This window comes from Aulonocara sp. 'chitande type north' Nkhata Bay, linkage group LG7, assembly GCF_057382095.1.
Source record: "Aulonocara sp. 'chitande type north' Nkhata Bay isolate Kocher_YH1m ecotype deep benthic linkage group LG7, A_spYH_male_GT1.1, whole genome shotgun sequence".
Lineage (NCBI taxonomy): Eukaryota > Metazoa > Chordata > Actinopteri > Cichliformes > Cichlidae > Aulonocara > Aulonocara sp. 'chitande type north' Nkhata Bay.
In genome coordinates, this window is record NC_141350.1 from 43,278,106 (window position 1) to 43,303,162 (window position 25,057).

The 25,057-nt window shown below is 38.5% G+C and overlaps 2 protein-coding genes across 2 annotated transcripts; one reads left to right on the top strand and one right to left on the bottom strand.

Moving 5' to 3' along the window:
• Positions 1 to 4,156: 4,156 nt before the first annotated feature.
• rbp4l (retinol binding protein 4, like) lies at positions 4,157 to 6,152 on the bottom strand. Its single transcript, XM_086300549.1, has 5 exons — positions 6,031 to 6,152; positions 5,474 to 5,591; positions 5,245 to 5,381; positions 4,712 to 4,824; positions 4,157 to 4,629 (listed from the first exon to the last, which is right to left on the bottom strand). Exons 2-5 carry the CDS (start codon positions 5,588 to 5,590, stop codon positions 4,406 to 4,408), a joined length of 591 nt encoding a protein of 196 aa, XP_086156675.1. The 5' UTR covers position 5,591; positions 6,031 to 6,152; the 3' UTR covers positions 4,157 to 4,405.
• A 5,987-nt stretch (positions 6,153 to 12,139) lies between these two features.
• On the top strand, positions 12,140 to 23,568 carry pde6b (phosphodiesterase 6B, cGMP-specific, rod, beta). The gene is made up of 24 exons (XM_086300550.1): positions 12,140 to 12,316; positions 12,405 to 12,667; positions 12,743 to 13,054; positions 14,143 to 14,295; positions 14,688 to 14,777; positions 14,901 to 15,041; positions 15,126 to 15,200; positions 15,306 to 15,370; positions 15,459 to 15,525; positions 15,622 to 15,669; positions 16,275 to 16,424; positions 16,616 to 16,759; positions 17,048 to 17,113; positions 17,235 to 17,384; positions 17,492 to 17,599; positions 17,696 to 17,805; positions 18,686 to 18,773; positions 18,867 to 18,967; positions 19,104 to 19,211; positions 19,288 to 19,351; positions 19,459 to 19,533; positions 20,325 to 20,408; positions 20,656 to 20,809; positions 21,649 to 23,568. Exons 2-24 carry the CDS (start codon positions 12,509 to 12,511, stop codon positions 21,702 to 21,704), a joined length of 2,568 nt encoding a protein of 855 aa, XP_086156676.1. The 5' UTR covers positions 12,140 to 12,316; positions 12,405 to 12,508; the 3' UTR covers positions 21,705 to 23,568.
• The last annotated feature ends 1,489 nt before the right edge of the window (positions 23,569 to 25,057 follow it).

A 25,057-nucleotide genomic window follows, 5' to 3' on the forward strand; every position in this document is an offset into this window, starting at 1 on the left:
ACATTTTCTGTGAGTGTTTATAGAAATCTGTGGTTTTAAAAGGCCACAAAACAAAGTTTTGTTTTATTTAATCAGATTTTCGTGTATAGAAAACTGAAACACCACTGACTCAACGCCTTTTCCCGTTACTCTGAATAAATAAGACAGATACATGCAAGTCCTGTTCACAGAGCACTGAGTTTGTAAAGACCAAGGCTGATGCATTGTCGGCCAGCTCACAGTGTTATAAAGCAATTGACACAGAAAGTCTGATAAACTTTAGGACAAACAAACTCTGAGAACTGCCTCACACTAGTGCCACATGGTTACATGGCAAGAAGCAGCGAGATTAATTATTAATATGCCTGAAATAATTTCTAGATTCATGGATTCAGAAAATGAAAATCTTCTTTGTACAGACCAATTGCTGTCAATTTGAAAACAAGGCTTTCAGATGTTGGACAGTTTGGGGCCTCTACTGTAATATTTCCAACTTCATAACCTGCCAGATGTTTTCAGTAGGTGACTGGACTGCAGACAGGCCAGTTGTGATGACCCTCACCCTAATGTCCTTTCATCGGCTCCACTTGGCAGTTCCTTTCTGCAGCTCTTGGAGCGGACGAGTGGTTTGCTCCCAATTAGCAACATTAGCAACAGCTGAGCTCTAATTTAAATCCCTTAGAGCTCAGCTGCCGGGTGGGTCTCTTCCCTCATGAATCATTTGGGATTTTGGTTGTGTGTTGCTTAATTTTCTTTCACTGAACAACACTACATTCCCTGCTCACTCACAGTGCTGACTACACATGTCTTGGTTAATTCAAGTTCCTAAAGGATGTTGCTTTAAAATAAACAGTTTTTTAAAGGGACATTTGTGTGAATCTCACTCTTGGTCATGGCATTGTGACCCAGGTTGTGACACGGTTTAGCATTTCAGCTGTTTCACCATGCAACCAGCTAATGTGTGCCTCTGCTGAGAGCATACATAGTTTCTTTTAGGCAGAATTGTCTTATTAAAAAAATCCATTGCTGAAAATGCATCATCCGAATGGCAACACAAGTTAATGCAACATCTGCATAAATATAGTTAAATAACAAAGGTATATTCACAGATGTGAAAGTTACCCCTGCCATAAGTACCTAATGGACCTAATAAAGACGTATAATAAAAATTTAATTCTTACTTCTGTATTAAAGCTATGATAAAGAATATATTTCTTATATTGTATGTTTTTCTTCTTCTGGTAATTCATCCAGAAAGAGCTGCAAAAATTTTGCATTAATAGCTAGAAGCAGTGGCACAAATTAATCTGGCAACCCATGTCAGTAATTATTTAAGTAGTGAACAACTTTACTCCAGATTACATGAATGAGACTCATATTATCCATTTACATCCTCAGAGCCGCACAGGATGCACAGTGAGGCCTTCTAGGAAAGAAATCACAATTTCACACCAGAAATCTCTCTAAACAATAATTAACAATCAAAGACTCTTAATCAAAGAGTACTAATAAGTCTGTTTACTCTGACAAACTTGTTTGTTTACAGTCTGCCTGATGAGATGTTTTTACTTCAGTATAGTGTATTTTTACTGTATTGCCAAAAGTATTCTCTCATCTCACCCTTGAGTGACATCCCATTCTTAATCTGTTGGGTTTAATATGATGTCGGCTCACCAGACTGTCGTTTTGTGCTACCACCTCTCAGCTTCAACTCTTGTGGGAAGGCTCTCCACGGAATTTAGGGGTTTATTTATTTATTTTTTGACCATTTTTCCAGGAGCACATCTGTGAGTTCAGACACTGATGTTGGGTGAGAAGGCCTGGGTCATAATCTCTGTTCTAATTCAGTTCTGTGCAGGCCAGTCAAATTCTTCCACATCAAACTTGCTCGTCCATTTCTTTATGGACCTTGCTGTGTGCAATCCTGTTTTAATAGGAAGGGACAATTCCAAACCTTTCCCACAAAATTGGGAGCATGAAGTTATTCAAAATGTCTCTTTATGCTGAAGCTCTAATAGTTCCTTTCCCTGGAATTAAGCTTGATCCCAACTCCTGAAAAACAATCCCACACCATAATCTCCTGGCAACCGCCAAACCCAGACTCATCCGTCACATTGCCAGATGGAGATGTGTGATTTATCATTCCAGAGAACAAGTCTCCGCTGCTCCAGAGTCCAATGGCAGTGTGCTTCACGACACTGCGTGCTGATGCTTTGCATTGGATTTCATAATTTAAGGCTTGGATGTAGCTACTCGGCCATGAAAACCAATTCCATGACTGCTGTTCTTAATCTGTAGGCCAGATTGGAGGTCTGAAATAAATGACATGGTGGGCCGAGTAAACACTTTTGGCAGTATAGTGTAGCAGATTTATGGAGCTCAACCTGCTTGTAGATGTTCATCCTTTGTTGTGTCCACTGAAGTGCAGAGCAGTTACATTACTTCTTTAGTGTAGAGAGAATCACAGAGAATGTGCGAGTAGATGACTGTAAAGACGAGGAGACAAGCAGATCTGTGGATTAAGCAGTCTCGTGGTGTTTCAAAAACAAGCACTGCAAGTTTTCTCTGAGTACAGACGATGGTTGGACAGCATTTGAAAGATTTCATCTCAGCAAAATATTGCCGTAAATTAAATCCATTATATTTCATGCTCAAGTTTATCCTTCTGTTATTGTGCTATGGGAAAACGTTTCAAGGCCATTCTCTAATAATTTATTTTCTATTTTTCATGCCTTGGTCTCTGATATAGTTTGTTTTTTCTGCAGAATTGTTTAGCCACAGAGGCTGTGAGCAGTCATGTTGGAAACTTCTGCTTGCTTTTCTTTGGATTTTGTGATGACATCTGTCATCTGCAGACAAGGCAACAAAAGAAATGCATTAGATATAATAAGCAACTGTTTAAATATTTGAAATCACCAAAGATTGCACACATAAGGAGTATAAAAGTTTATGTTTTACTGTTACCGTGTTGGTCACTCCAATCATCCAGTAATTTATCAAGGGAGATAATAGTGAATGAAATGCTTCATGAAATTGTCAAGGTTGTGTAGTATTTTTCAAGCCTGGGGTTTAACGTTTAACGTTATTTAGCTGCCCTCTGCTGGACAGATTTTATTGTGGTGATTAATTTGTAAAGAAAACATCCATCCAGTGCATTTAGGTATATGCCAGTATGGACCAAAATCTCAGAAATGTTTTCAGCAATATGTTGAATCTCCACCATGAAGAATTCACACAACTCCCAAAAGGGACCCAATGTGGGACCAGCAAGGTGTACCCAAGGAAGTGGCTGGTGAGTGGGGGGAAAGAGTTTATGAGGAAGGTCTAATAATGATAATAATAAACTGGGATTGCAGACTTTTGTCACACAGAAGCATAAAGCGCTGCTGGGACTTAGCAGATCTGATGGAAACTAGGAGATGGTGTTATTGGCGTTAAACAATCCTATCAGAGTTAAGCCTGCTGCCTAACCGACTAATTCTAACTAACACTGTCCAGACTGGCCTGCCAGACATTCCTCTTACTAATATCCACGATCCCCCGAATCTCTGAGCAAGAAAGACCCAACAACAAAATATTAGAGTCCCTAAAACTCCCTGGTTCTATCTGAGTAAATACATTACTTTCCAGCTTATTGTAGAACACCAACACAATCACTCACCAGCTATAGAAAGCATTTCTGTCTCTGTCATTCTTGAAATTAAAGACGTATTATTATGTTGACAGATGTCTTTCCTCTTTCTCTTGCAGCATTTGATCTAACTTGTATTGTAACTTTACAAAAAAAGAAGGGCACAGAGGGTCAGTTGATCTTTGTGGTTGTGAGGCCTAACCTGCTGACACAAACAGTCCAGACAAGAACACTCCTAATTTGATCCATGACCCTAGAGTACCCTCAGCTGAGTTAGTATAACAGGACTAAGATCGCAAAACATTAGTAAGCTCATTACTGCTCGAGTGTATTGCGTGGTTTTGGCTGCATTTTCGTGGGCTCAGAGAGGATTACCCACTTACTTTACATGGCTGTGTTTTCAAAGCTGGAGCACTGACAAACATTCCCTATGTTTCTGTGGTTCGGTGTGCTACTTAACATCTTATCTTAGTCCGTTTAGGTTGAATTTTCTTCTTTATGGGCCAGATTTTTGAGCAGCATAAAGAAGGATGTTTTTCAGACATATTTTGTTTAGAAAAAACATTTATTTTAGCTTTCACATTCACACGAGACTCTGGAAGACTGATGTTTTCCTTTAACAGACAGTAGATGGATTTGAGAAACAGTGGAAGATCTCAGATATTCCTCTACTTTCATGTGTTCCTCATGCACATTCACTCTCACATTCTCCCACTTCTTGGTGTCAAACCACCTAGACTGCAGCTAGCTGGCACACTCTTCTGCTCCTCACTCTTTCTCTTAATCCCTTTCGATTCAGCAGGCTCCAGACTGCAGGACAGGTTGGAACTCTCCAGCCATGCAGATATCGTCCTGCTTTTGGCGGACGACACGCTGGATGGCGGGAGGAAGGCCACGGGGGTTCCTGGAAAAGACAAGGGCGTAGCCGTCCTCACAGCTGCCGTCTTCTTTCAGGGTACGGCAGGCGTAGGTGATGGCGTAGTTGTCGTAGTCTGTGTCAATCACCCAGTAGTTGTCGCCTGAGTTATAGAAAGGAGGAGTGTGAGGAGGAATGAGGGGATAAAAGAAATATACGGGAGGGTTCAAGTGTGCAGAACCAACCTCCACTGGACAGGTAGCTGGCCAGTCCTTGGTAGTTCATGAACATCTTGCCGGGTGTGGAAGGGTCAGGTACAGAGTACTGTGCAGCCATGTCAGCACACACAACCCAGAAGCTGCGAAACAGTGATACAAACACAAATATGTCTAATACTATATTTTACACTTTCTCTAAACAAAGCCTAGCTCATTGCATGCTTATCTAAGCTTACATTCCTGTATAAAAACCCTCTCTCTAAACTGTGTTTCTTCCTAATCCTTCCTAATCCTGAGAAAGCCAAGCCTGCAGCTAATGCTGTCCAGAATGTTCTTCTAAAAAGTGTATGTGTTTATGTCTTAAAGCTTTACTGGAACTCAAGCACCACGTGTAAGCTTTTCTTAACCGCTGACCTGATAAACTGAAGGTTCAAGTTACCTTCACCTCATCAGGTCTTACAGATAATGAGCAGATAATGAGATAATGAGTGTAATACAGCAATATGGATGCATACATCAACTGTGAGGGCAAAAAATCTGCACCCGACCTTTTAACTTACCCAAACAGAGTGACGCGTCCCTTGGAGGAGGCGGTCATGGAGCCATCGTCATCGATGGTGTACTCTGCTGAGATGTTGTCCTGCAGGAACAGGCCTTCAGGGTCCTTCTTCTGCAGTGCATACCACTTCCCTGCATACTTCAGTGAAAATGAAACGAGAAAAGCAAAGTCAGAAATTATCCTTTTGTTGTTCATCATTGTTGCTGTCTGTGTATTTTAAATTCACTCACCCTCTTGGGGTCAAAGTCCTCTTTCACAGAGAAGCTATCAACAACGCAGGAGGCAGACAGACAGCGTTCCACGCAGGACACCAAGACCAACAGCAGGGCAAGCTTAGAGGATCCCATTCTGTAATGAACTTATATATCAGTGTTTTCAGAGTAATCAAAGATTCAGTACAAGAGAGCCCGCAGTATTCATTGTAATAGGCTGTTAAATACAAATTTGAATGAATAAGTTCCACCGATGAAAGAAAAATATTTCTGGAAAGTTCACGACAACGCCTGGAGTCTGTATACTAAAATCGGAGATACAGTCAGTCAGATCTCATTTTACACTCGAGCACTATGTTCCAGTCTATCATTAATGATATCATGTAAGACTATAGGAAAATGACTAATTCACAGCTATATATGTCCAGCTCACCACTCTCAATAATTAAACCTAACGGGAGCTGAAGGAACATAAATCACACAATTTCTGATCATCACGACTGACAGAATTAAAAGAAATTCCCGAAAAGTAGCTGAAAGGATATTTTTTTCAAATAAATATTTCAATGTCATACCTGTTTTGGGTTAAATTAGCAATAGGAGTTAAAAATAAGTTTTCTGTGTGCAGTTATCCACCAGGCTGGGTCTTGTGTCAGAAGCTGCCTTTATATACATGCACCACAGACAAGCTTATGGCTGATTTTCATTGCCTGGGACTAAATAAGGTGCTTAAATCTAGAGCTAATCCTGTTCGTCTGAAATCCTTAACGTAATCTGGCTTTTACCTTCAAACCTGCCCAAGACTTACTATAAAAACAATTAGACCATTATGTAAGTGACTGGAAGAGCTGTAAAACAAGACACATGCTGCCAACAGATGGCAAGTGAAATGTGTCTGACTGTGTGCAAAATACAAGCAGTGGTTGATTTTTAAACTTAGAGATTTGATAATAGTAATGAAAATGCATGTCTGAAATCCAAACAATGAGGTCAATTGTTTGGATTGTTTTGTCCATTTTATTAAAACCAGGAATCTTTATTGGGAGTTTAATTAAAGGACAAAACGCCAGGCTACACAATGAAGACAGAGGGAGACTAAAATCACTGTGTGACACCACATTGAAAAATTGAAAATTCCAAAATTTACTGGATTTTGATAAACCCAAAAAGGTATTTTATGAGGAAGCAGGTTAGTCTTTTCTTTTTAGTAGATAAAATAATGGCAAAAACAAAAGAGTTTGGGGTCAAAAAAGGGTCAAGAGGTCAAAAGTCAATTTCAGCAATGGAAAAGTGCTGTGTTAGCATAGTACAAATTCACCTGAGAAACTTCCGTGTCTGTTTAGGATGAGAAAACAAACAGGAAAGAATGAGTACATGCTCCCTTTTCCGACATGCATTTCTTGAAAAACAGCCATGCAGTAAGGAAATAAGCTCTATCTTAGATCCCACATGCAACATTTGTGTGTGAAGTGAGAGAAAAAGAACAACTTGGAGCTCAAACCACCAAAAAACCTATGTTTTTATCAGCTGCATAATAAAAACGTGGTCAGAAAACACTGATTTGAGATGTGAGCTGTATTCTGTTTTGCTTTGATACTTTGGCAAGTCTGGAAAGTGTTGTAAACAACTGAGATGCACTTCATTGATAAGCACAATTTAATGGACACTAGCTCAGGCCACCAGGCAGGAGAGGGTGAATAAAAGTAGACAATCTAGTTATGTCATCTTGTTTTGGCTGAACAATCAAGGTGTAATGCTCTTTAAAAAAGTCCAAAAATACTGATAGATGAGTAAAATAAGAAAATGTGCCCCACCTGTTAAAAAATATATATATTTTAAAGAATTTTGGTAATTTCAGAGAATTGGCCTCACAAGAGTACAAACTAAGCCCACAAGAACATACCGGACATCGCATTGTTATTCATAAACTTACACACAGACCCCTGTTTGTGATTTCTACTTTCCTGGATTGACCTTGGTCACCTGAGATTACTGCTGGCATTTTACATCATGTAATAATATCCACAGGTGTCTGTTTTAAAATTTACCTTAGTGTCTGTTTGTTTATATTCGACTTACTACTGTTACAAATCCTGTTTAATCCGATATCCGGTGAAAAATTAAGCAATCGGTGTAAACTAGTGCAGCTCCGAAAGTAAACAGCGTCTTCAGTGAGATGCTGCTATCCCTTCAACTGGTTTGCCTAGACCAGTCCTTGCTACAGAAGATGAGACTCCCTTTGATTTCCTGGCCTTATCACGGCAGGATCCCGACCAGATCTCATGTGTTCAACCTGCTGTTCCTTTAGCTGAGGTGAGGTTCTGTTTGGGTTTTTATTTTATGTAATGTTAAGGTAATGAGTAACTTGAATCTCTGTTTTTTTTCCGCACTTCCACACGGGGCGGCAGCTGAGCATTGGCAGTCCATGTGTGTCTTTGTTTCCTTCCTTTTTTGCCTTATTTATTTGAGAATAAAAGGAGTACCCTGAAAATAATTCTGCATTAGATGGCTGCTTTTCTTATTCTAACCGGATGAGCCCATGAAGCTGATTGCTTCAGCCCTGAACCTTCCTCCCTTCAAAACATGACAAGTCAGTCAAGACAGCAGCTCTATTTTCTCCACTGACTGGAGGAATACAGTTTAATCCTGCTTGTAAGAACAGAAATAGATCCCTGATAAAAATACGTACTCTACACCATCATTAAATTCCTATGTGAAGAAATACAGTTAGTTCCCTTATAATACTGTTGTATTTTCATTTAACCTTGAAAAAATCTAAGCGTGGTATATGTGTATGTAAAGGTTATGAAACTGGCCACAGTAATTACTAACAGTTAAAAAAAAAAACTGGTGTCATTGTTTGACCTTCAACTACTTTAAATCTCAAGAATGATCTTCAGGTAATTTTTTTTTACACTTCTGTGAGCCTTTCTTTAGAGTGTGTAGGTCTTAGGCTTTAAGAGCTCTAACTAAAAATATGTTTTCTATCCTTAATGCAAGATGTTCTTTGTATAAATCTGAGGTTCCTTGTTTGAACAAAATGTTTTGATGTGACCGTAAATGGAAACAACATTTACAAATTGTGTTTATCAGTGGCTTTTTGGTCTGTGAGCCTTTCTTTAGAGTGTGTAGGTCTTAGGCTTTAAGAGCTCTAACTAAAAATATGTTTTCTATCCTTAATGCAAGATGTTCTTTGTATAAATCTGAGGTTCCTTGTTTGAACAAAATGTTTTGATGTGACCGTAAATGGAAACAACATGGTGGCAATCTGGTATCGGTCATTTTGCTAATTTGCTACGATATGTATCAAAGGCGAAAGCCCCAAAATGTAAAAAAAAAAAGTAAATTTTTTTTAAAGTACTGGCAGCTTTGTAAAAATACTTTCAGTAGCCTGCAAAAAAATACAAATAAAAAATAAAAATGCAAAAAAGTGGAATAAACCCAAATCACCAAGCCTCAAACAATGGATGGATGCTGTCAATGACATCTACAGTATGTAGTGGAAAGTTCACTTTTAGCCCAAGAGGAGAAATCTTTACGAGAAAATACACTTCTTTTTTTCAGTGAACTCATTATGAACAATCCAGATTCATAATTCATTGAGGCAGAGTTGTATTGACTGATGTGCCCCAATATGTATGCTTAATAAAGACTAATAAAAAAAAAGGAAACCCCCCAAAATAAAGAACAAAGTGAAAAGTATGGGGAAGTCTGTTAATCCTTTTCGGCAGCACATACTTTGTAACATATGCTTAGATAACCACTGCATGTGCCCACACAGAAGGAAAAATAGGAGACTTGCAGATCATGGATCACTCAACATCTTTCTAGCCTGCGTCTGTTGCCATCGTGTGGTGCATGGCAGGATTGCAATATAAGAAAGCTAATATGTGAGTAAATCTTTCAGTTTATTTTCATTTTTTCATGTACTAAACTAAAAGTCTACATCTTTGGTTTCATCTCTGTTATTGTAGAGTCTTTAGGTCACAATATAAAGCACATTGAGATGACTCTTGTTGTGATTTGGTGCTACATAAATACTATTGAATTGAACTGAATTGAATAGCTCGACAAATACTGAAATAGTAGTAACATTAATGACCATATGGCTTTTCATCCAGACCCATAATTAGGTAACATTTTCTATTACTTGGTTCATGATCAACACATGCAAAACAAATGACACTGACATCGGCTTTATATGTGCTTTGTTTTGCTAACAGTGCTAATGAAAAAATGTTCACATGCTAACAGAAGGTGAAAACAGTAGACATTACTATTCATTAGCATGTTGAACAATGTCATTGATTCAGTTCAATTTGTCTCTATTCAAATTAACAATTAGATTTATTTCAAGGAACTTTACATTATAAGCTGTTTTACTTGCTATGATTAGTGCTGTAGCATGCTGATTGCAGCTGTTAGCTTTAAGTGTTTGCTCAAGTACCGTATTAGAGACCACTGATTAGGCACAAGGAAACAAGTTTATCTGACCTAAAAAAGTTAAGAATAAACTTTGGGCTTTTACAAATCCTGAACTAAATTCAGGATTTATCTGAAGTAAATTGGGACATACCTAAAAATAACACTGCTAGCTAATGTCTAAAAAATACTTGACCAAAACTAAACAAAGAATCATGGGAAACGACAAACAAGAACAACAAAAAAACAGTTAGTGTAACAGTTACTTTTAACTTAACATTAATCAAATCCAAACCAACCACATACAGAACATCAAAACCAATGAATTAAATCAAGGTATTTTGACAAAACAATTCCATTCCACCCCTGTGATGTGGCAACACTTGGTATATTCCAATTACCACTTCCTGTATTTATAGGAGCTCCATCCACTTCATTCAGAATATACCACCAGAAGCATTAACAGAGCCAGAAAACAAAATTATATATGTGTAATTTAGCCAGACTAAAAACTAAGATGATTCAAATGCGTGTTCAAGTGTTTTTAGGTGACTTATACTATACTATTATACACTATAGTTGTGTGGCTGATAATGTGGCCGTCTCAGTACTTCACAGAGCTGCTAACATGGTGATGGTGGGACGCTTTAGTTTGCTGGTCACTGTGTAAGATTTAAGCATTCATTCATATTAGGTAAACTAAAGCACTAAGAAGAGGAAATATGCTGGTGCACAAGTGAGCATGCATAGTGAGGCTCAGGTGAGTGCGTACATGATTCCTGTGTAGATGATACATGGAGTAACACAACCGGTGCACATCATACACATCCTTATCAAACTAAATCAATAAACACCTCCTGACCCTATCATGAATGTGCACAGATACGCACTCACACAGACACACACAGTACCAGTAATCTATTGTAGTGGAAGGAGATTATGTATTTGACCTTTTGTTTAAGATGTTTATGAAACCTTATTATAGACAGGACCTCAGTGCACTGAATCAAAGGATTAATTTTCCCACAGAAGCACACAGCGTCTCATTTTCCACTGTCTATATGTGCATTACAGGTTTAAAGACTACATGAGGAGAAAGCCAGAGTTTGGGTGCTGACCTCATCAGGCAGCGTTTTAACTAAACAGAGCTTATAAAGAGGAGGTCGAGATTAATGAGGAACTAAAGAGCTTTCACAGGTAGACCTAGGAGAGAGAGACAGAGAGAGGGAGAGAGAGGCAGAACTGGCATACTGTAACTGAAAAATATAACATATACAGTAGACATGAAAAGCAAAGGGTGTGTATGTAATACAAATATATATCTTATAATTTTGTAGATTTTATAATCATTTAGATTTAATAATGCAACAAATTTTTCATTCACAGCAGTGCAGAAATATGGAGACAAATAATATTTTATTTACTGATTTTATGTTTCATTAAAGTTTTCAGTAATCAGTCAGCTAATTAATTTGTTTTTTTCATATTTGTTTTTCTTACTAGTCATTTTTACTGTGGATCCATTGCTATATCAGCATTTACAAGTAAATTTACACATTTACAAATTGTGTTTATCAGTGGTGCACATCAATTTTGTATTAGCTAAATATTCCTAGTAAAATTGAGTAAAATTGTATTATTGTTATTATTTATATTTTGGACTAGCACAAAAGAGATAGAAAATATATTTATACTAATGATTATTAGTGGAGAATTTAAAAAATGTTAATAAAATAATAAAATTGCTATTTTAAACATCTGTATTGACCCAGAAATTTAAAAACAGGACCATCATTTCTATTTATTGGTTTCAGAGCCTTTAAACCTATATCTGTATATCTATAATGCTTATATATTTAAACAAATGTTTAAATGTTTAAAACACCTCAATAAAAAAAACAGTCTGAGACCAACGAAGAAGACTCGCTGTTTTTTCATTGGTTTTTAAGCTTTTTATTATATTCTCCCCTCAGAATTTTAAAGAAAAGTTATAGTTATTGTGTATTAAGTTATTGTGCCACGATGCTTAAATGCGTACATCAACAAAATCAGTAATTAACAGCAAAAAATGAGCCAAGTTGAATTTGTAGTGCAATGCCAGCAGAAAACCTAAAAAATAATTATTCCTTTAGGGACCTGACAGTATATATTTTACTTTTGTTTTGGACAAAAGCACAATGGTGTCTGGATCCTTTGGCCTACATATCCCTTACTACATGATCAGCTGATGAGTTTAGTGTAGGCAGATCCCCACTAACCTTCAGCACTATCTGCTGATGACAGAGGGATTGTTGGATTCAGCCCGCTGCCTTCTCCTCAGGGATCTCCCTTTCTCAGTCTGCTTATCCCACTAACAAGAGGGGATTATTTTTTTTATTTTTTTATACCTGCATTTGAATGTGTCCACTTCTGTTTCCCACCTTTGTGTGTAGTATCTGGGTAAGATTTCTTTCTTTCTTGGGGGGTAAAGTTTAGAAAGTTGTCACTATGCAAGTGTTTCCTTTCTTATTTTGTCTTCGATTTCTAGGTGGGGAAGTTGGAGGAGCAGTGTTGGACGTAGTGGGAGCTCGATCACTGAGCTGAAGAGGGAGAAGACAGGGACACTTGGAAGAGGACAAGGAAGAAGCAATCATGGGTGTACAAAAGGAAGACGTGGAAAAGTTCCTGAACGGGAATCCTGATTTTGCTAAGAAGTACTTTGCCAAGAAGATGAACACCTCCACCATATCGAAGGTTTCAGGACTCCCAGAGAAACAGATCGACTTCAGCCAGTTTCAAGAGCTCAGTCAGGTAAGTTACAGTTTTATTTTTTGTTTATTATTAATATTATTTTTGATCTTTAGTGATTTTTCTGTCCTTTTCAAGATCGAGGAAAGCAAAATCATGTATGACCTGATCAAAGACATGCAAGAGAACATCAACATGGAAAAGGTGGTTTTCAAGATCCTGAGAAGAGTCAGCGCACTCTTGCACGCCGACCGCTGCAGCTTGTTCATGTACCGCCAGCGCAATGGCGTGGGAGAGCTCGCCACACGACTCTTCAACGTGAGCAAAGACTCCGAGTTTGACGATTGCATTGTGCCACCAGACTCTGAGATCGTGTATCCGCTGGACATGGGAATAGTTGGCAATGTGGCTCTGACCAAGAAGTCAGTTAATGTGAAAAACGTCAAGGAGGTAAGGAGGAGGGAGGGCTAATTAATTAGAGGGAAAGCTTAGATGATGAAGGTGTGATTCATATTAGATCACCACCAGGTGACACACAGTGGCTAGAATTAAGAATTAAATCAGTTATAAATATATCACAATAACAGTTTTGATTTATATTCTCATTTATTCTCTCCAATGGAAGGTAAAGGTGGTGGCAAGTTACCCATGATCTGTTCAGTTCTGTTGGATAATCTCATTGGTTGCACATGAAAGAGGCAAGAATGTCAAGATTTGTTACAGTCTCTTTAAAATCAGCCTCTTTAAAATCAAACAGCAGGAGCTGCCGCTGCTCTTTTCCTCACAGAGTAACAACAAAGTAACATTTTTGCACGTTTGCTTTCGTAAATATTCACATATATTAGATATCATACCCTAAAGCCTCATGGTTATAGGGCGAGTAAAAGAAAAGCTAGTCACACACTACACTTGACCACCTGAAGGTGTAAATCCCCTTGTCAGACATAATCCATTTATTTTCAGATCCCATGAGGCTCTGCTCTAGCTGTGGATTAGACACCTCTGGCATTTAGTCAGCAGGAATCTAAAACAGATCATTTCACTTTGATAGCTTACTTTTATATCCCTGTATAAACCTTATATTGTTATTTACACTGTTATATTTTAAAGGAACAGTAGCGTGCATCATACGTTTTGTAGTTTCATAATTAAATTGAGTTGACAAACTAATAAAAATGTGGGATTTGTGGGCCATATCATGCGTTCTTACCTACACACTTACCTCTTATTATAGACTCTATTTATTCTCTAATAAATCTACTCTTGGCTCCTGCAGAACTCTGCTGTATAAAAGTTGTTCATTGTCTCTATGTCACCGTGTTAAGTTGGAGTATTTACTATAAGTGTACACACATTAACTGTAGTACATTGTAAAAGTCTTCTGTCTTCAAAACAATAATCTTAAATGAATTTTTCTAGCGATGTATTCGGCTTTCAGTAAGGCCTTATGAAAGCCTTTGCGGTGTTATATTAATAATGTTTTCTGGATGAGCAATTACATGTCTATGTGCTCTGAAGGCATCTTTCCTGCATTTTAGAACCAGCACTTCAGCTCATTTGTTGACGAGCTCACAGACTACGAGACCAGGAATATTCTGGCTACACCCATCCTCAACGGCAAAGACATGGTGGCAGTGGTCATGGCTGTGAACAAGACCACAGGACCACATTTCACTGCTGAAGATGAAGATGTGAGTCCAAACCACAAAAGCACACGTGCTTGAACCACTCACAGTTGAAACTAATGTGCACAATTCTGTAAACAATGTTTTTCTGCTTTAAGGTAAAGACAATCAGCTTTAGACAGTCAGTCAGCCTTAAGATTGTAATTAAAGACAATTAGTTTCTTATTACAACTGATAAGTATTGCATGAAATATGGGCAAGGTCAGTATGTTCTCTGTTTAAAAAAAGGCACAATAATAAATATAATAATAATAATAATGTGATGTTGCTGATTATATTTATAGTACATTATCTTCATCACCCCTCGACCTTCATTTACAGCATTTTTTTGTACCACAAATTTAATTCTGCCACTTATTTTTTATGTTATTTTGACCCCGTTTCCTCCATCCTCACAGCTTTTTTTGAAGTATATGAGAGTTGCCACTTTGAACTTGAAGATCTACTACCTGAGTTACCTCCACAGCTGTGAGACGCGTAAAGGACAGGTACAGCAATTTTAATGTGCTGTCTTTGATGTAGATACAGAAATATTACTGCAGTGTTACACTTGCACCATGTATTAACCTAATTTTCACCCTTCTTTAATGTATATTTTGCATGTTTTGTAGCTGCTGCTATGGTCAGCCAACAAGGTATTCGAAGAGCTGACAGACATCGAGCGACAGTTTCACAAAGCCTTGTACACAGTCCGAGCCTACCTCAACTGTGACCGCTACTCTGTTGGTTTACTAGACATGACGAAGGAAAAGGTGTGGCTTCTTTCTGTATCTTTGTGTGTGTTAAGCTGTATTTTTGTACCACCGTGAAGTTACTGACTCGTTCTCTGCTTCCAGGAGTTCTTTGACATCTGGCCAGTTTTGATGGGAGAGCAGGCACCTTACTCTGGCCCTGTAACCCCTGATGGCAGGGTATGTTCTTTTATTTTATTTATCTAACATTATTACCAGCACTGCCTTTGCTAGTAAATGTCTACACACTGCTTCCTCTTTCTTCCTGTTTTATTTTGATTTTAGGAGGTAATCTTCTACAAAGTGATTGATTATATTTTACACGGAAAGGAAGACATCAAAGTAATACCGTAAGTGGTTAGATGAAAAAATAAAAGAGATTAATAAAGTTTTAGTGAGAGATAACATCTGTTGATTTACTGCCTGTGTGTCTTATAGCAATCCTCCCGCAGATCACTGGGCTTTGAGTAGTGGCCTTCCCACTTATGTTGCTGAGAGCGGCTTTGTAAGTTTCTTTTTAATTACTTGCAGAAAGCTGTCAAACCAGTTTAACCTAATAAATATTTCCAAACTGATCAGGTTGTTCTCTTCCCTCTCGTAGATTTGTAACATTATGAATGCAGGCGCTGATGAGACGTTCAATTTTCAGGTAAGATATTGTAGACGTCACTGTGTAGAGAGGACGCTACTTTATTAAAAATAAACAGACAAAAAACAAGCAAAAAACAGTGCAGAGTACTTTCAGAGCAGTGGCAGTCACAGTGGTATCCGGGAACGCCCAGGGGTCTGTGACCCATAGCCAAGGTTTGTCGTAATTTTAAAACGTTAATATCTAAAACTTCAGTCGGGGTTTATCAAACCTGTGCTGCTTCTTCCTGGTTTATTATCCAGGTGACTAGTGGGCAAGAGGGATATCTGAATCAGTTATCATCTTTAAGTTATTCCAGGAACAAACTGGTTAAACAGAGAAAATATGCAGACAATCATACTAAGCTTGAATTTTTTTGAAAACACCAAAATGCATCATTAAACCAGACAGAATGATTTACTGGAAAATGAACATGATTAAAATGAAACCTGTTTCTTCATTATTATTAAGACCCCCTGAAGTATTTGGGCTACAATGTTTTAGATTGTAGTTACAGTTCTAAGCTTAAACAGGCCACGCAAGATGTTCTGCTTGTAAAAAAAGCTAAAGAACCTTTTGCATGTAGACATATGTTATGAGGTCTGCTTGTTTCTTGTGTGTTGCAGAAAGAGCCATTGGACAGCAGTGGCTGGACAATAAAAAATGTTCTCTCGCTGCCAATCGTCAACAAAAAGGAAGAGATAGTTGGCGTAGCCACGTTTTACAACAGAAAAGATGGAAAGCCTTTTGATGATCAGGATGAGCAGCTCATGGAGGTAACAGTAATCTTCACAAAATCATTTAGTGCAAATAAAGACAAATACAGTCCCACCAATGTAATCTGGGAAGATAAAGTGTCTATATCTGTTTTATGTTTATGTGTGGAGTCCACTGCCGACACTGTTTGTGGTGAAGGCTGTACGTGTAACATAGATGGCCATCTTCTGATGATTTTCCTGTTTCTCAGGCTTTGACTCAGTTCCTGGGATGGTCAGCGTTGAACACAGACACCTACGACAAGATGAATAAGCTTGAGAACCGCAAAGACATCGCTCAGGACATGGTGCTCTACCACGTCAAATGTCGAGATGATGAGATTCAGAACATCCTGGTTTGTCCTGTTTAAATGTGTTTTCTCTCCCAGCTGTTAACTGACTGTAAACATTAGAGTATTTAGATGAATGACAATAGAAAAGGTTTCCAGCCTCATTTGATCTCCCACCTCACCAAAAGACATTGCAAACCATCCAAAAAGAACCAAAAAAAGCTTTTCTTTTTTGACAAGATTCACTAATTTTTCTCTTTGTAGGAGACCAAACTAACACTTGCCATCTTTGTACTTGGCGTTGTTGCCTCAGTTTAAACCTATAACATCAATGGTTTTTGTAATTTCTCCCAGTACACCAGAGAGCTCTATGACTGTGAACCCAGAGACTGTGAAGAGGACGAGCTCCTAGCTATCCTGGTATGTCCAACATGCGTATTCTGATGTCCAGCACATGAATTTGTCCCTCAATTTGGCATATGTTACCAGAAAAGTTTGACATTTTCCATATATGTCTCTTTTTCATTCATTTCCCTCACAGAAAAAAGACCTTCCTCCACTAATTAAGAAGTTTGAGATCTATGAGTTCCGCTTTTCAGATTTTAATTGCACAGAGATGGAGTTGGTGAAGTGCGGGATCCAGATGTACTATGAAGTCGGTGTGGTCAAGAAGTTCCAGATTCCACAAGAGGTAATGCAGATAAACACAAGTGTGCATCTTTATCTTCAGTTTGTGAACAGCCTTTTGGAGCTGTGTCGTTTTTAAATAGATTTAATGATTTGCTGCTCTCCTCTCAGGTGCTGGTTCGATTCATGTATTCAGTCAGCAAAGGGTACAGAAGGATCACCTACCACAACTGGCGTCACGGCTTTAATGTTGGACAGACGATGTTTACGCTACTGACGGTATTTCTTTAATTTTATTAACCTCCATTTACCTCAGCTTAAATGTATATCTTTATACACAGCAGGGCAATATCTTGTGTGTCTCTGTGTGCTCAGACAGGAATGCTGAAGCGATACTACACTGACTTGGAGGTAATGGCGATGATAACCGCAGGATTCCTTCACGATATTGATCACAGAGGGACAAATAACTTATACCAGGTCAAGTAAGTGCTTATGGGAACTTTTTGATTTCTCACAACAAAATAAAGAAAACTGCTTAAGGTTTGCAGCATTATATAGCATTTAGCAATATATTGTACAGTACCTTGTGCAATATAATTACAATACCTTGTAATCCGAGTAAAGAGATTCTCCTCTTTCTGAAACAGTTTGAATTTTGTCTCTAACACAAACAATTACAGAGTTATGGTCATTTAAAGAGTGCTTGTAAAGTGGGCCTGCTGGCAGGTCGATGATAAAAAGAAAAGTTAAGGAAGGAATTTTTGACGTAGTCACTATATTAGGTTTATTTTGAAAGGGGGAAATGATGAGGTAAATTCTCATTTACTTTCCAGCAACGTGTTCTATAAAGTAATTAGCAACATGCCCTAAAAAGGAAAAAAACTACTGGCCGTTTAGCTTCGATGCTACTCTGCTGCATGTGCTGCAGATGTCACTGAAATGGCTGCAAATGGTGAAATCTAAGGCACAAATCAAGTAATTACACGATTTCTGAATTATGCCAAGCAATCAGCTTGTAAACAGAAACAGTGAGTCGTCATTGTTCTGTTCATTTGATGAACCATAGCTACACATATACACACACAGGATATAGTGATCCACAGTCATTACTACAGTGATTATGCATTCACTTGTAGTTCAGAATGAGCATTAGATCATCTTAAAAGTTCACCTGCACATTTTAACCTTTCAGGAGATCTTTTGAAAACAAAAGGGGAAAAATGTGGTAATAAACTGAATGATGTTTTAAAAAGCCTGTAAATTCTTTTAAAATCTTTCATATATAGTAACTATTATGATAACCGACTTCAGTCCCATTTGAAATCTTGCTGGTATCTGAGGATTTTTATTTTCATTCAACAGATCTGGTAATCCTCTGGCCAAGTTACACGGCTCTTCCATTTTGGAACGGCACCATCTAGAGTTTGGAAAGTTCCTCTTGGCTGACGAGGTGAGTAACAAGACGCTAACGAGAGATTAGCTTAGGTTACTTGTATTCTTTATTCGGTCACTAATGACATTTCTTTGCTCCTCTCCTATGCAGACACTGAATATCTATCAGAACCTTAACAGGCGACAGGTTGACCACGTGATCCATCTCATGGACATCGCCATCATCGCCACTGACCTGGCTCTTTATTTCAAGTCAGTACTACTTTTCATTTGCCTGCCCTTGCTCCCTGACGATAAATGTCTTATTTTTCTAATGTTTTTACTGTCAAACTACATTAAAAAGTAGACAAACAGTAAGTAAATGATTCTTCTCCTTGCACCTTTCTAGGAAGAGAACCATGTTCCAAAAGATTGTGGACCTCTCACATACGTATGAGGATGAAAAGAAATGGGTCGACTTCATGTCACTAGAAACAACCAGAAAAGAGATTGTCATGTGAGTGCAGCTAACATGCACAGTGTTACTTGCTCCTGCACATTTCTCTGAGGCTGCAAACTGTTTTCTATTTCAGGGCCATGATGATGACCGCATGTGACCTGTCCGCAATCACAAAGCCTTGGGAAGTTCAGAGCAAGGTGAGAAGCACAGAAATTATTGGTGTTGATAGTAAGCTGAGTCACAAATGAGTAAATAATGATTTTTGCATTATTTAAGAGCATAACCACGTTTGTATGTCTTCCAGGTCGCCTTGTCTGTGGCAGCAGAGTTTTGGGAACAGGGTGACTTGGAGAGGACTGTACTGGAGCAGCAACCCATTGTGAGTTTATTTACTGCTGGAGTGTATTTGTGCTCATAAAAATAGACTTATTTGTTTCACATTTAAATGTATAATTATTCATTTGTTGTTGTTTTTTTCATGATACTGCCAGCTAGATACAATGTCCAGCACTATATTTCCTAGCTTATTACAGATGTGTAAAGGGCAGAATAAAGTTGTAGTGTCTCTTCAGCAGCCCACACACGTCACTTTAGGGATCGCACTCATTATGTAGCTGAGCAGAAACCCACCTGAGGAAAGGTGAACTACTCGTACAGAGGCAAAGGACGTCATAAGACAAGTGTCAAGTAAAAAAATAAAGCTTTTTCAGACAAAGTGAAGTGACTGGGGGCGATCGTGGCTCAAGAGTTGGCAGTTCGTCTTCTAATCGGAAGGTTGCCAGCTCGAGCCCCGGCTCCGACAGTCTCCATCGTTGTGTCCTTGGGCAAGACACTTCACCCGTTGCCTACTGGTGGTGGTCAGAGGGCCCGGTGGCGCCTGTGTCCGGCAGCCTCGCCTCTGTCAGTGCGCCCCAGGGTGGCTGTGGCTACAATGTAGCTTGCCATCACCAGTGTGTGAATGTGTGTGACTGGGTGGTTGACTGAATGTGTAAAGCGCTTTGGGGTCTTTAGGGACTAAGTAAAGCGCTATACAAATACAGGCCGTTTTTACTATTTTAAAGTAAAAATGTAACCATGTGTGGAAGTGTGTGTGATTAGCTACAGACTTGCACTGATTTCATTAATTATATGACAGTTCTGACTGCGCTAAATGTTTGTCCCTCCCACCAGCCCATGATGGACAGGAACAAGTCAGCTGAGCTTCCAAAGCTTCAGTGTGGTTTCATTGACTTTGTCTGCACGTTTGTCTACAAGGTAATAATGATTATTACATTCTTGCTCACCGAATATGTGCACTGCATGGCTCCTGTCACTGTTTCTGTGCAAAAACTAGGTTAGTCTGAACACATTTAAACCACTGGGTCAATTCTTCTTCTTATTGTTATTTTTTTTTATTATGTATTTGTGTTTTCAATGGAGCATCACCATCTCCTGTACAGCTCCCCTCTTCTGTGCTGCTCCATGCTAATTTTTCATTTCTTCTTTGCATCTTATCTTTAAGGAGTTTTCTCGCTTCCACCCACAAATCCAGCCCATGCTGGATGGCATCTTAAACAACAGGAAGGAGTGGAATGCCAAAAAGGAAGAGTACGAGGCTAAGCTCAAAGCCATCGAAGAAGAAAAAGCTGCTAAAGAGGCAGCGGCAGCCAGCAAAGGTAGGGTGTGTCTTTACAATAATCAGAACCCTACAAGGAACTGTTAAAAAGGTTGTTGACTCAGAGAGGCAGAGCACTGAACCCAAACAGGTGGAACAATGTAAAGTGCAAAAATAAAAGAAATGCAATGATTTGAAAGTTATTAAGTAATCTGAAGGTAGCACAGAGACAACCTTTCACAGTGCTAAAAAAACAAACAACAACAACAAAAAACCCCACTTTTAAATCGATACCAATTAGCCCAGTTTGGTGTCTGGACTGTTTAATACATGCAGAATTCAATGGATAGCTGAATATGCTGTGCCCAAACCTTCAAATATCATTCAGCATTAATGGGGCCTTCATAGAAGGGCAAGTTACTCACATCATGTGCACTAATCCATCTCTACACTGTTGAGCTGCATGCTGATAGTAAGCCAGGTTGAATCCTCCGTCTTTAGTGTGGAGGATTCAACATTAAAAAACAAAAAAACAAAACAAGAAATAATGTCAGTTTTCTACTTTTTTTCCACCTCAGTTCATCTTGAATGGGTTCAGGCCCAGAGGAGGTGATAGTGCTTTTAATTTGCTTCACATCTGAAACACCAAACCTCTCTGAGGTCTCTTTTTCTACCTAACTATGTCATTGACTTGTCATGAAACTTTCCACCAGGTTTTCAGCCTTTCTTTGGTCTAACACCAATATTTTTGAAGTGTTGTGTCTATTTTTAGTTAAATATCTCGTTTGGATTGTAGAATGGGTTCATATATTAAAATTAGCCACAACACAAGTGATCATTTGGTTTCTAGTGCTTTAATTGTATACTTACCCTTTTGTTGAATATTTAATTGTTTAACAGCGGCTGCAAACAACCCCAGTGGTGGGTCTGGCTCCAAGACCTGCTCTGTGTGCTAATCAGCCAAAGAACTGCTGACATTCCTGGGGTCTACGAAGACACTCATGACAGACTGAGTCTCACCCCAGCAGAAACAAACAAAAGAAAAAGTCAGGGAGACGGATATATGAATGCACAGCCCTGTAGTAACTCTTCAGAAAAGGGGGTCCAGTCGGAAAAGGAAAAACCTGAACACGGCGAGATCTCCACCAAGAAGAGCAAAGCTTTATTTTTAAGAGGCCAGGTGAGCCAAAAATTAATTCGGATCAAGGAAAGACTGACCACATTTTGAAAAAAGGAAAAAAATCCTGCGATTACATTTGAGGCAAAATTGCTGCTTCCTGTCTTAAAATAATTGTACTTTTATGAATCAAGACTGAAGATGATTTTTGCATCTCGTGTTCCTCTGATCTTAAAAAAGTTTGCTTATCTTTAAAGGATTTGTGTTAGTGACAATGTGTGAATGTGTGTGTGCTTGTTGTGTGTTTCTCATATGTACAACTTTTTTATTTTTTCCCCAATTCTTCCAAGTATTTATTTACATGGCAAACATCTCAGGAGGACACAGCCTACATCTGTGTAGTAAACAATAATCCTGTACAGAAAGGGAGTGCAGTGCTTTTTTTTAAATGCTCGGGCCTCTTTAGATTATTTAAAATGTTTGGGCTTTTAATTTTCCATATATTTACTATTATAGTACTTTAGTTTTCACAGAACATAGAGTTATTGTTTAATCATATTCAAAAGTAATCCACTGTTGACTACTTCCAGTCACTATTTACAAATGAGAGTCTGTTTACTTTGTCTGCAGAGAGCCAAAGGTAAATGTTCGGTCGTGCTACAGGAACAGCTTTTAAAAAGAGTTTTACAGTGAACACTTATGAGTTCACAGTCAGCAAAAGTCTGTAGATGCTTATTCATGATGCCTTTATATTGTAAATATACAGTATGTGGTCTATGAATGTGAGACGGTAGCCTCGGATATGTATTTTCCAAATATAGAATTATAAATGTCTTATTAAATAAGAGCGGGAAATCAGGTGGTCACACATAAAACTGATTTATTTGGTTGATTTTGTCTGAGATTTAATTAATTTTGCTCTGTTCATATCTGCTACAACATGAGCACAATCAAATACTGGGATCAGAAAGTTTACTCAAACTGCTTTAGAGGGAGTTGTACTACATCAATCCCTGATTGAAAGCTTCTCCCTGCACTGGACTCCTCCCAAATAGGACGAGGAGTCAGTCAGAGCTCACCATCAGGAAGAGTAACCATAATGACAAACAACCATGTGGCTTATGTGAAAGGATACAAAAGGAAAAGCAAGAACAAGCAAACGCCACACGACTGGTCAGGTTTCGAGACCCAAACCCAGGACTGTTGTGCTGCGAGGCAGCAGCACTAATCGCTGAGCCATCAGGCTATTCTTATAACAATCCCTGAGTGCAGGCCTCGAAGGCAACAAGGACACAGAGCTGTTTGAGACAGCATGAAGAAGCAACTGAGCTTTGTGTATAGACTTGTACATACCATCGCCCTTCCTGTAAATATAAAGATGCAAATATTTTTCTAGTTTGATGCTAGAGGGCCTTACCTTATTATTTATAAAGCACTAGAAAAAGAGTCATAAAGCTGAATAACAAATGCATTGTGCTAGCTTCAATTTACAAATATTTAAAGTGTTCCAGATATGGCACTGCTATGATAAAAATGCCTGTGTGATAACATTAGGTCCCAAATCAATTTAAATGTGCTTTGGATGTACCGTGGATGTTTTTTTAATAGACTTAAATTACTTTTTGGTCAGCATTTCAAAGCTTGCCTCCTCATGTGCTCCAAATGTACAATGATGACCCCAATAAAAGCAAGTGTATTTTTAACCGAGTGGATTTATTTCCTGTGATGGTGAAACTTACCAAGAGCCAACATTATTGTTGGAATCTGGTCATTTATTCATCTTCCCCTCATCCTGAATGCAGGGGTCAGTTAAGGCGCGTCCTGGCCTTAACTGACCCCCAGCCATTATGATTATAATGCAAGAACATGTTCTATATAATGCTATAATGCAATATGGAGTTCATTATGAAGGTTACAATATTACACAACCCACAAGAGTATTGAGGGATCGCTTCTGTCCACACTGCACTTTCTACTACTGGTCCCTGACCCCAATCCTAGGATTGCTGCTAAACTAGGCCAGGATTACAACCACGCTCCTCCTCCAGACTCAATTCCCACTGAAGGACAGGTGTACACACAAACACAGACTAGCTCGAGTTACGAAATGTGCATGTGTGTTTGTCAAACGCAACTAGAAGGTTCAAAAGGCTTAGTTCAAAATAAGAAGTGACGACTAATACGAGGCAAATTCAAAAAAAGAAAAAAAAGTAAAGGACACTTTATTGATTACATTGGAAATATTTATTGTTCAGCAACATAAGTCAGGAAATGGTTCATTTGAGGATGGTGTCAGAATTTGCTGCAGAGACAGAAAAAGAATGAGGAAACATGAATATGTTGGCATTAAAACAAACAAACCTAATTTCATGTGACAGACAAACAAAGGCTGTGTGTGATTCTGCGTTACCTTCAGAGAGTTGTTTGTAGATGCGTTCCTGCTCCTCTCTGGCCTTCTTCTCCGCTTCCTCAACCCTCCTCTCCTCCTCAGCAATGGGCTTCAGGTAATCTTAACAAAAATTACAGAGCCCATCACTAAGCATTCTTAGAAATCACAGTGGTATTCTTAAGACACATTACATAAGTGTATCTGAGCATAGATAGCCCTCATTTTCTAAGACTTTTGTGACTTCATAAATCCATCCTTTAGTTCCCCCTCCCCATGTGCTAAAGACATCTTCATGGAAATTAAGGGTGCCCTAAAGTAATCCTTGCAAGCACATATCCCTTCCTCTGTGACATAAATTTATTAATAAGCAACTCCTGGAGTTAGTAGTAGTTTTCGCAACTGTTTTTCCTTCTGTCATACTAGTCTGTGTCTAATTATGTGTGCCTTCTTACATGCTTCATTCTTAATATAATTTTAGTAATTCAAGAATTAAGGCGGCAACGTCCTGAAGCTTTATGACTTTCAAAAGATAAAGAGTTAAATGACTAAAGCAGATAAAATTATCTTAGAATAAAAAGAAAGCTTTCTATGAAAACTTTACTTTAAAGAAAATGTATGTGTTTTAAAAGACCCTGGAAATTTTAGCTAACAAAAGCAAAGTGGCTAAACTACAAGCATGAAGTCTCGGTGTTAGCAAAGGAGCTCAAAGCAGCTATGAGCTATGAGCAGCTATGAAACAGAGAAAAACAAATCTGTTGCACCTGCTTTTGAGCAACACCTAATCAGTTGTTTCAGTAAGAGAA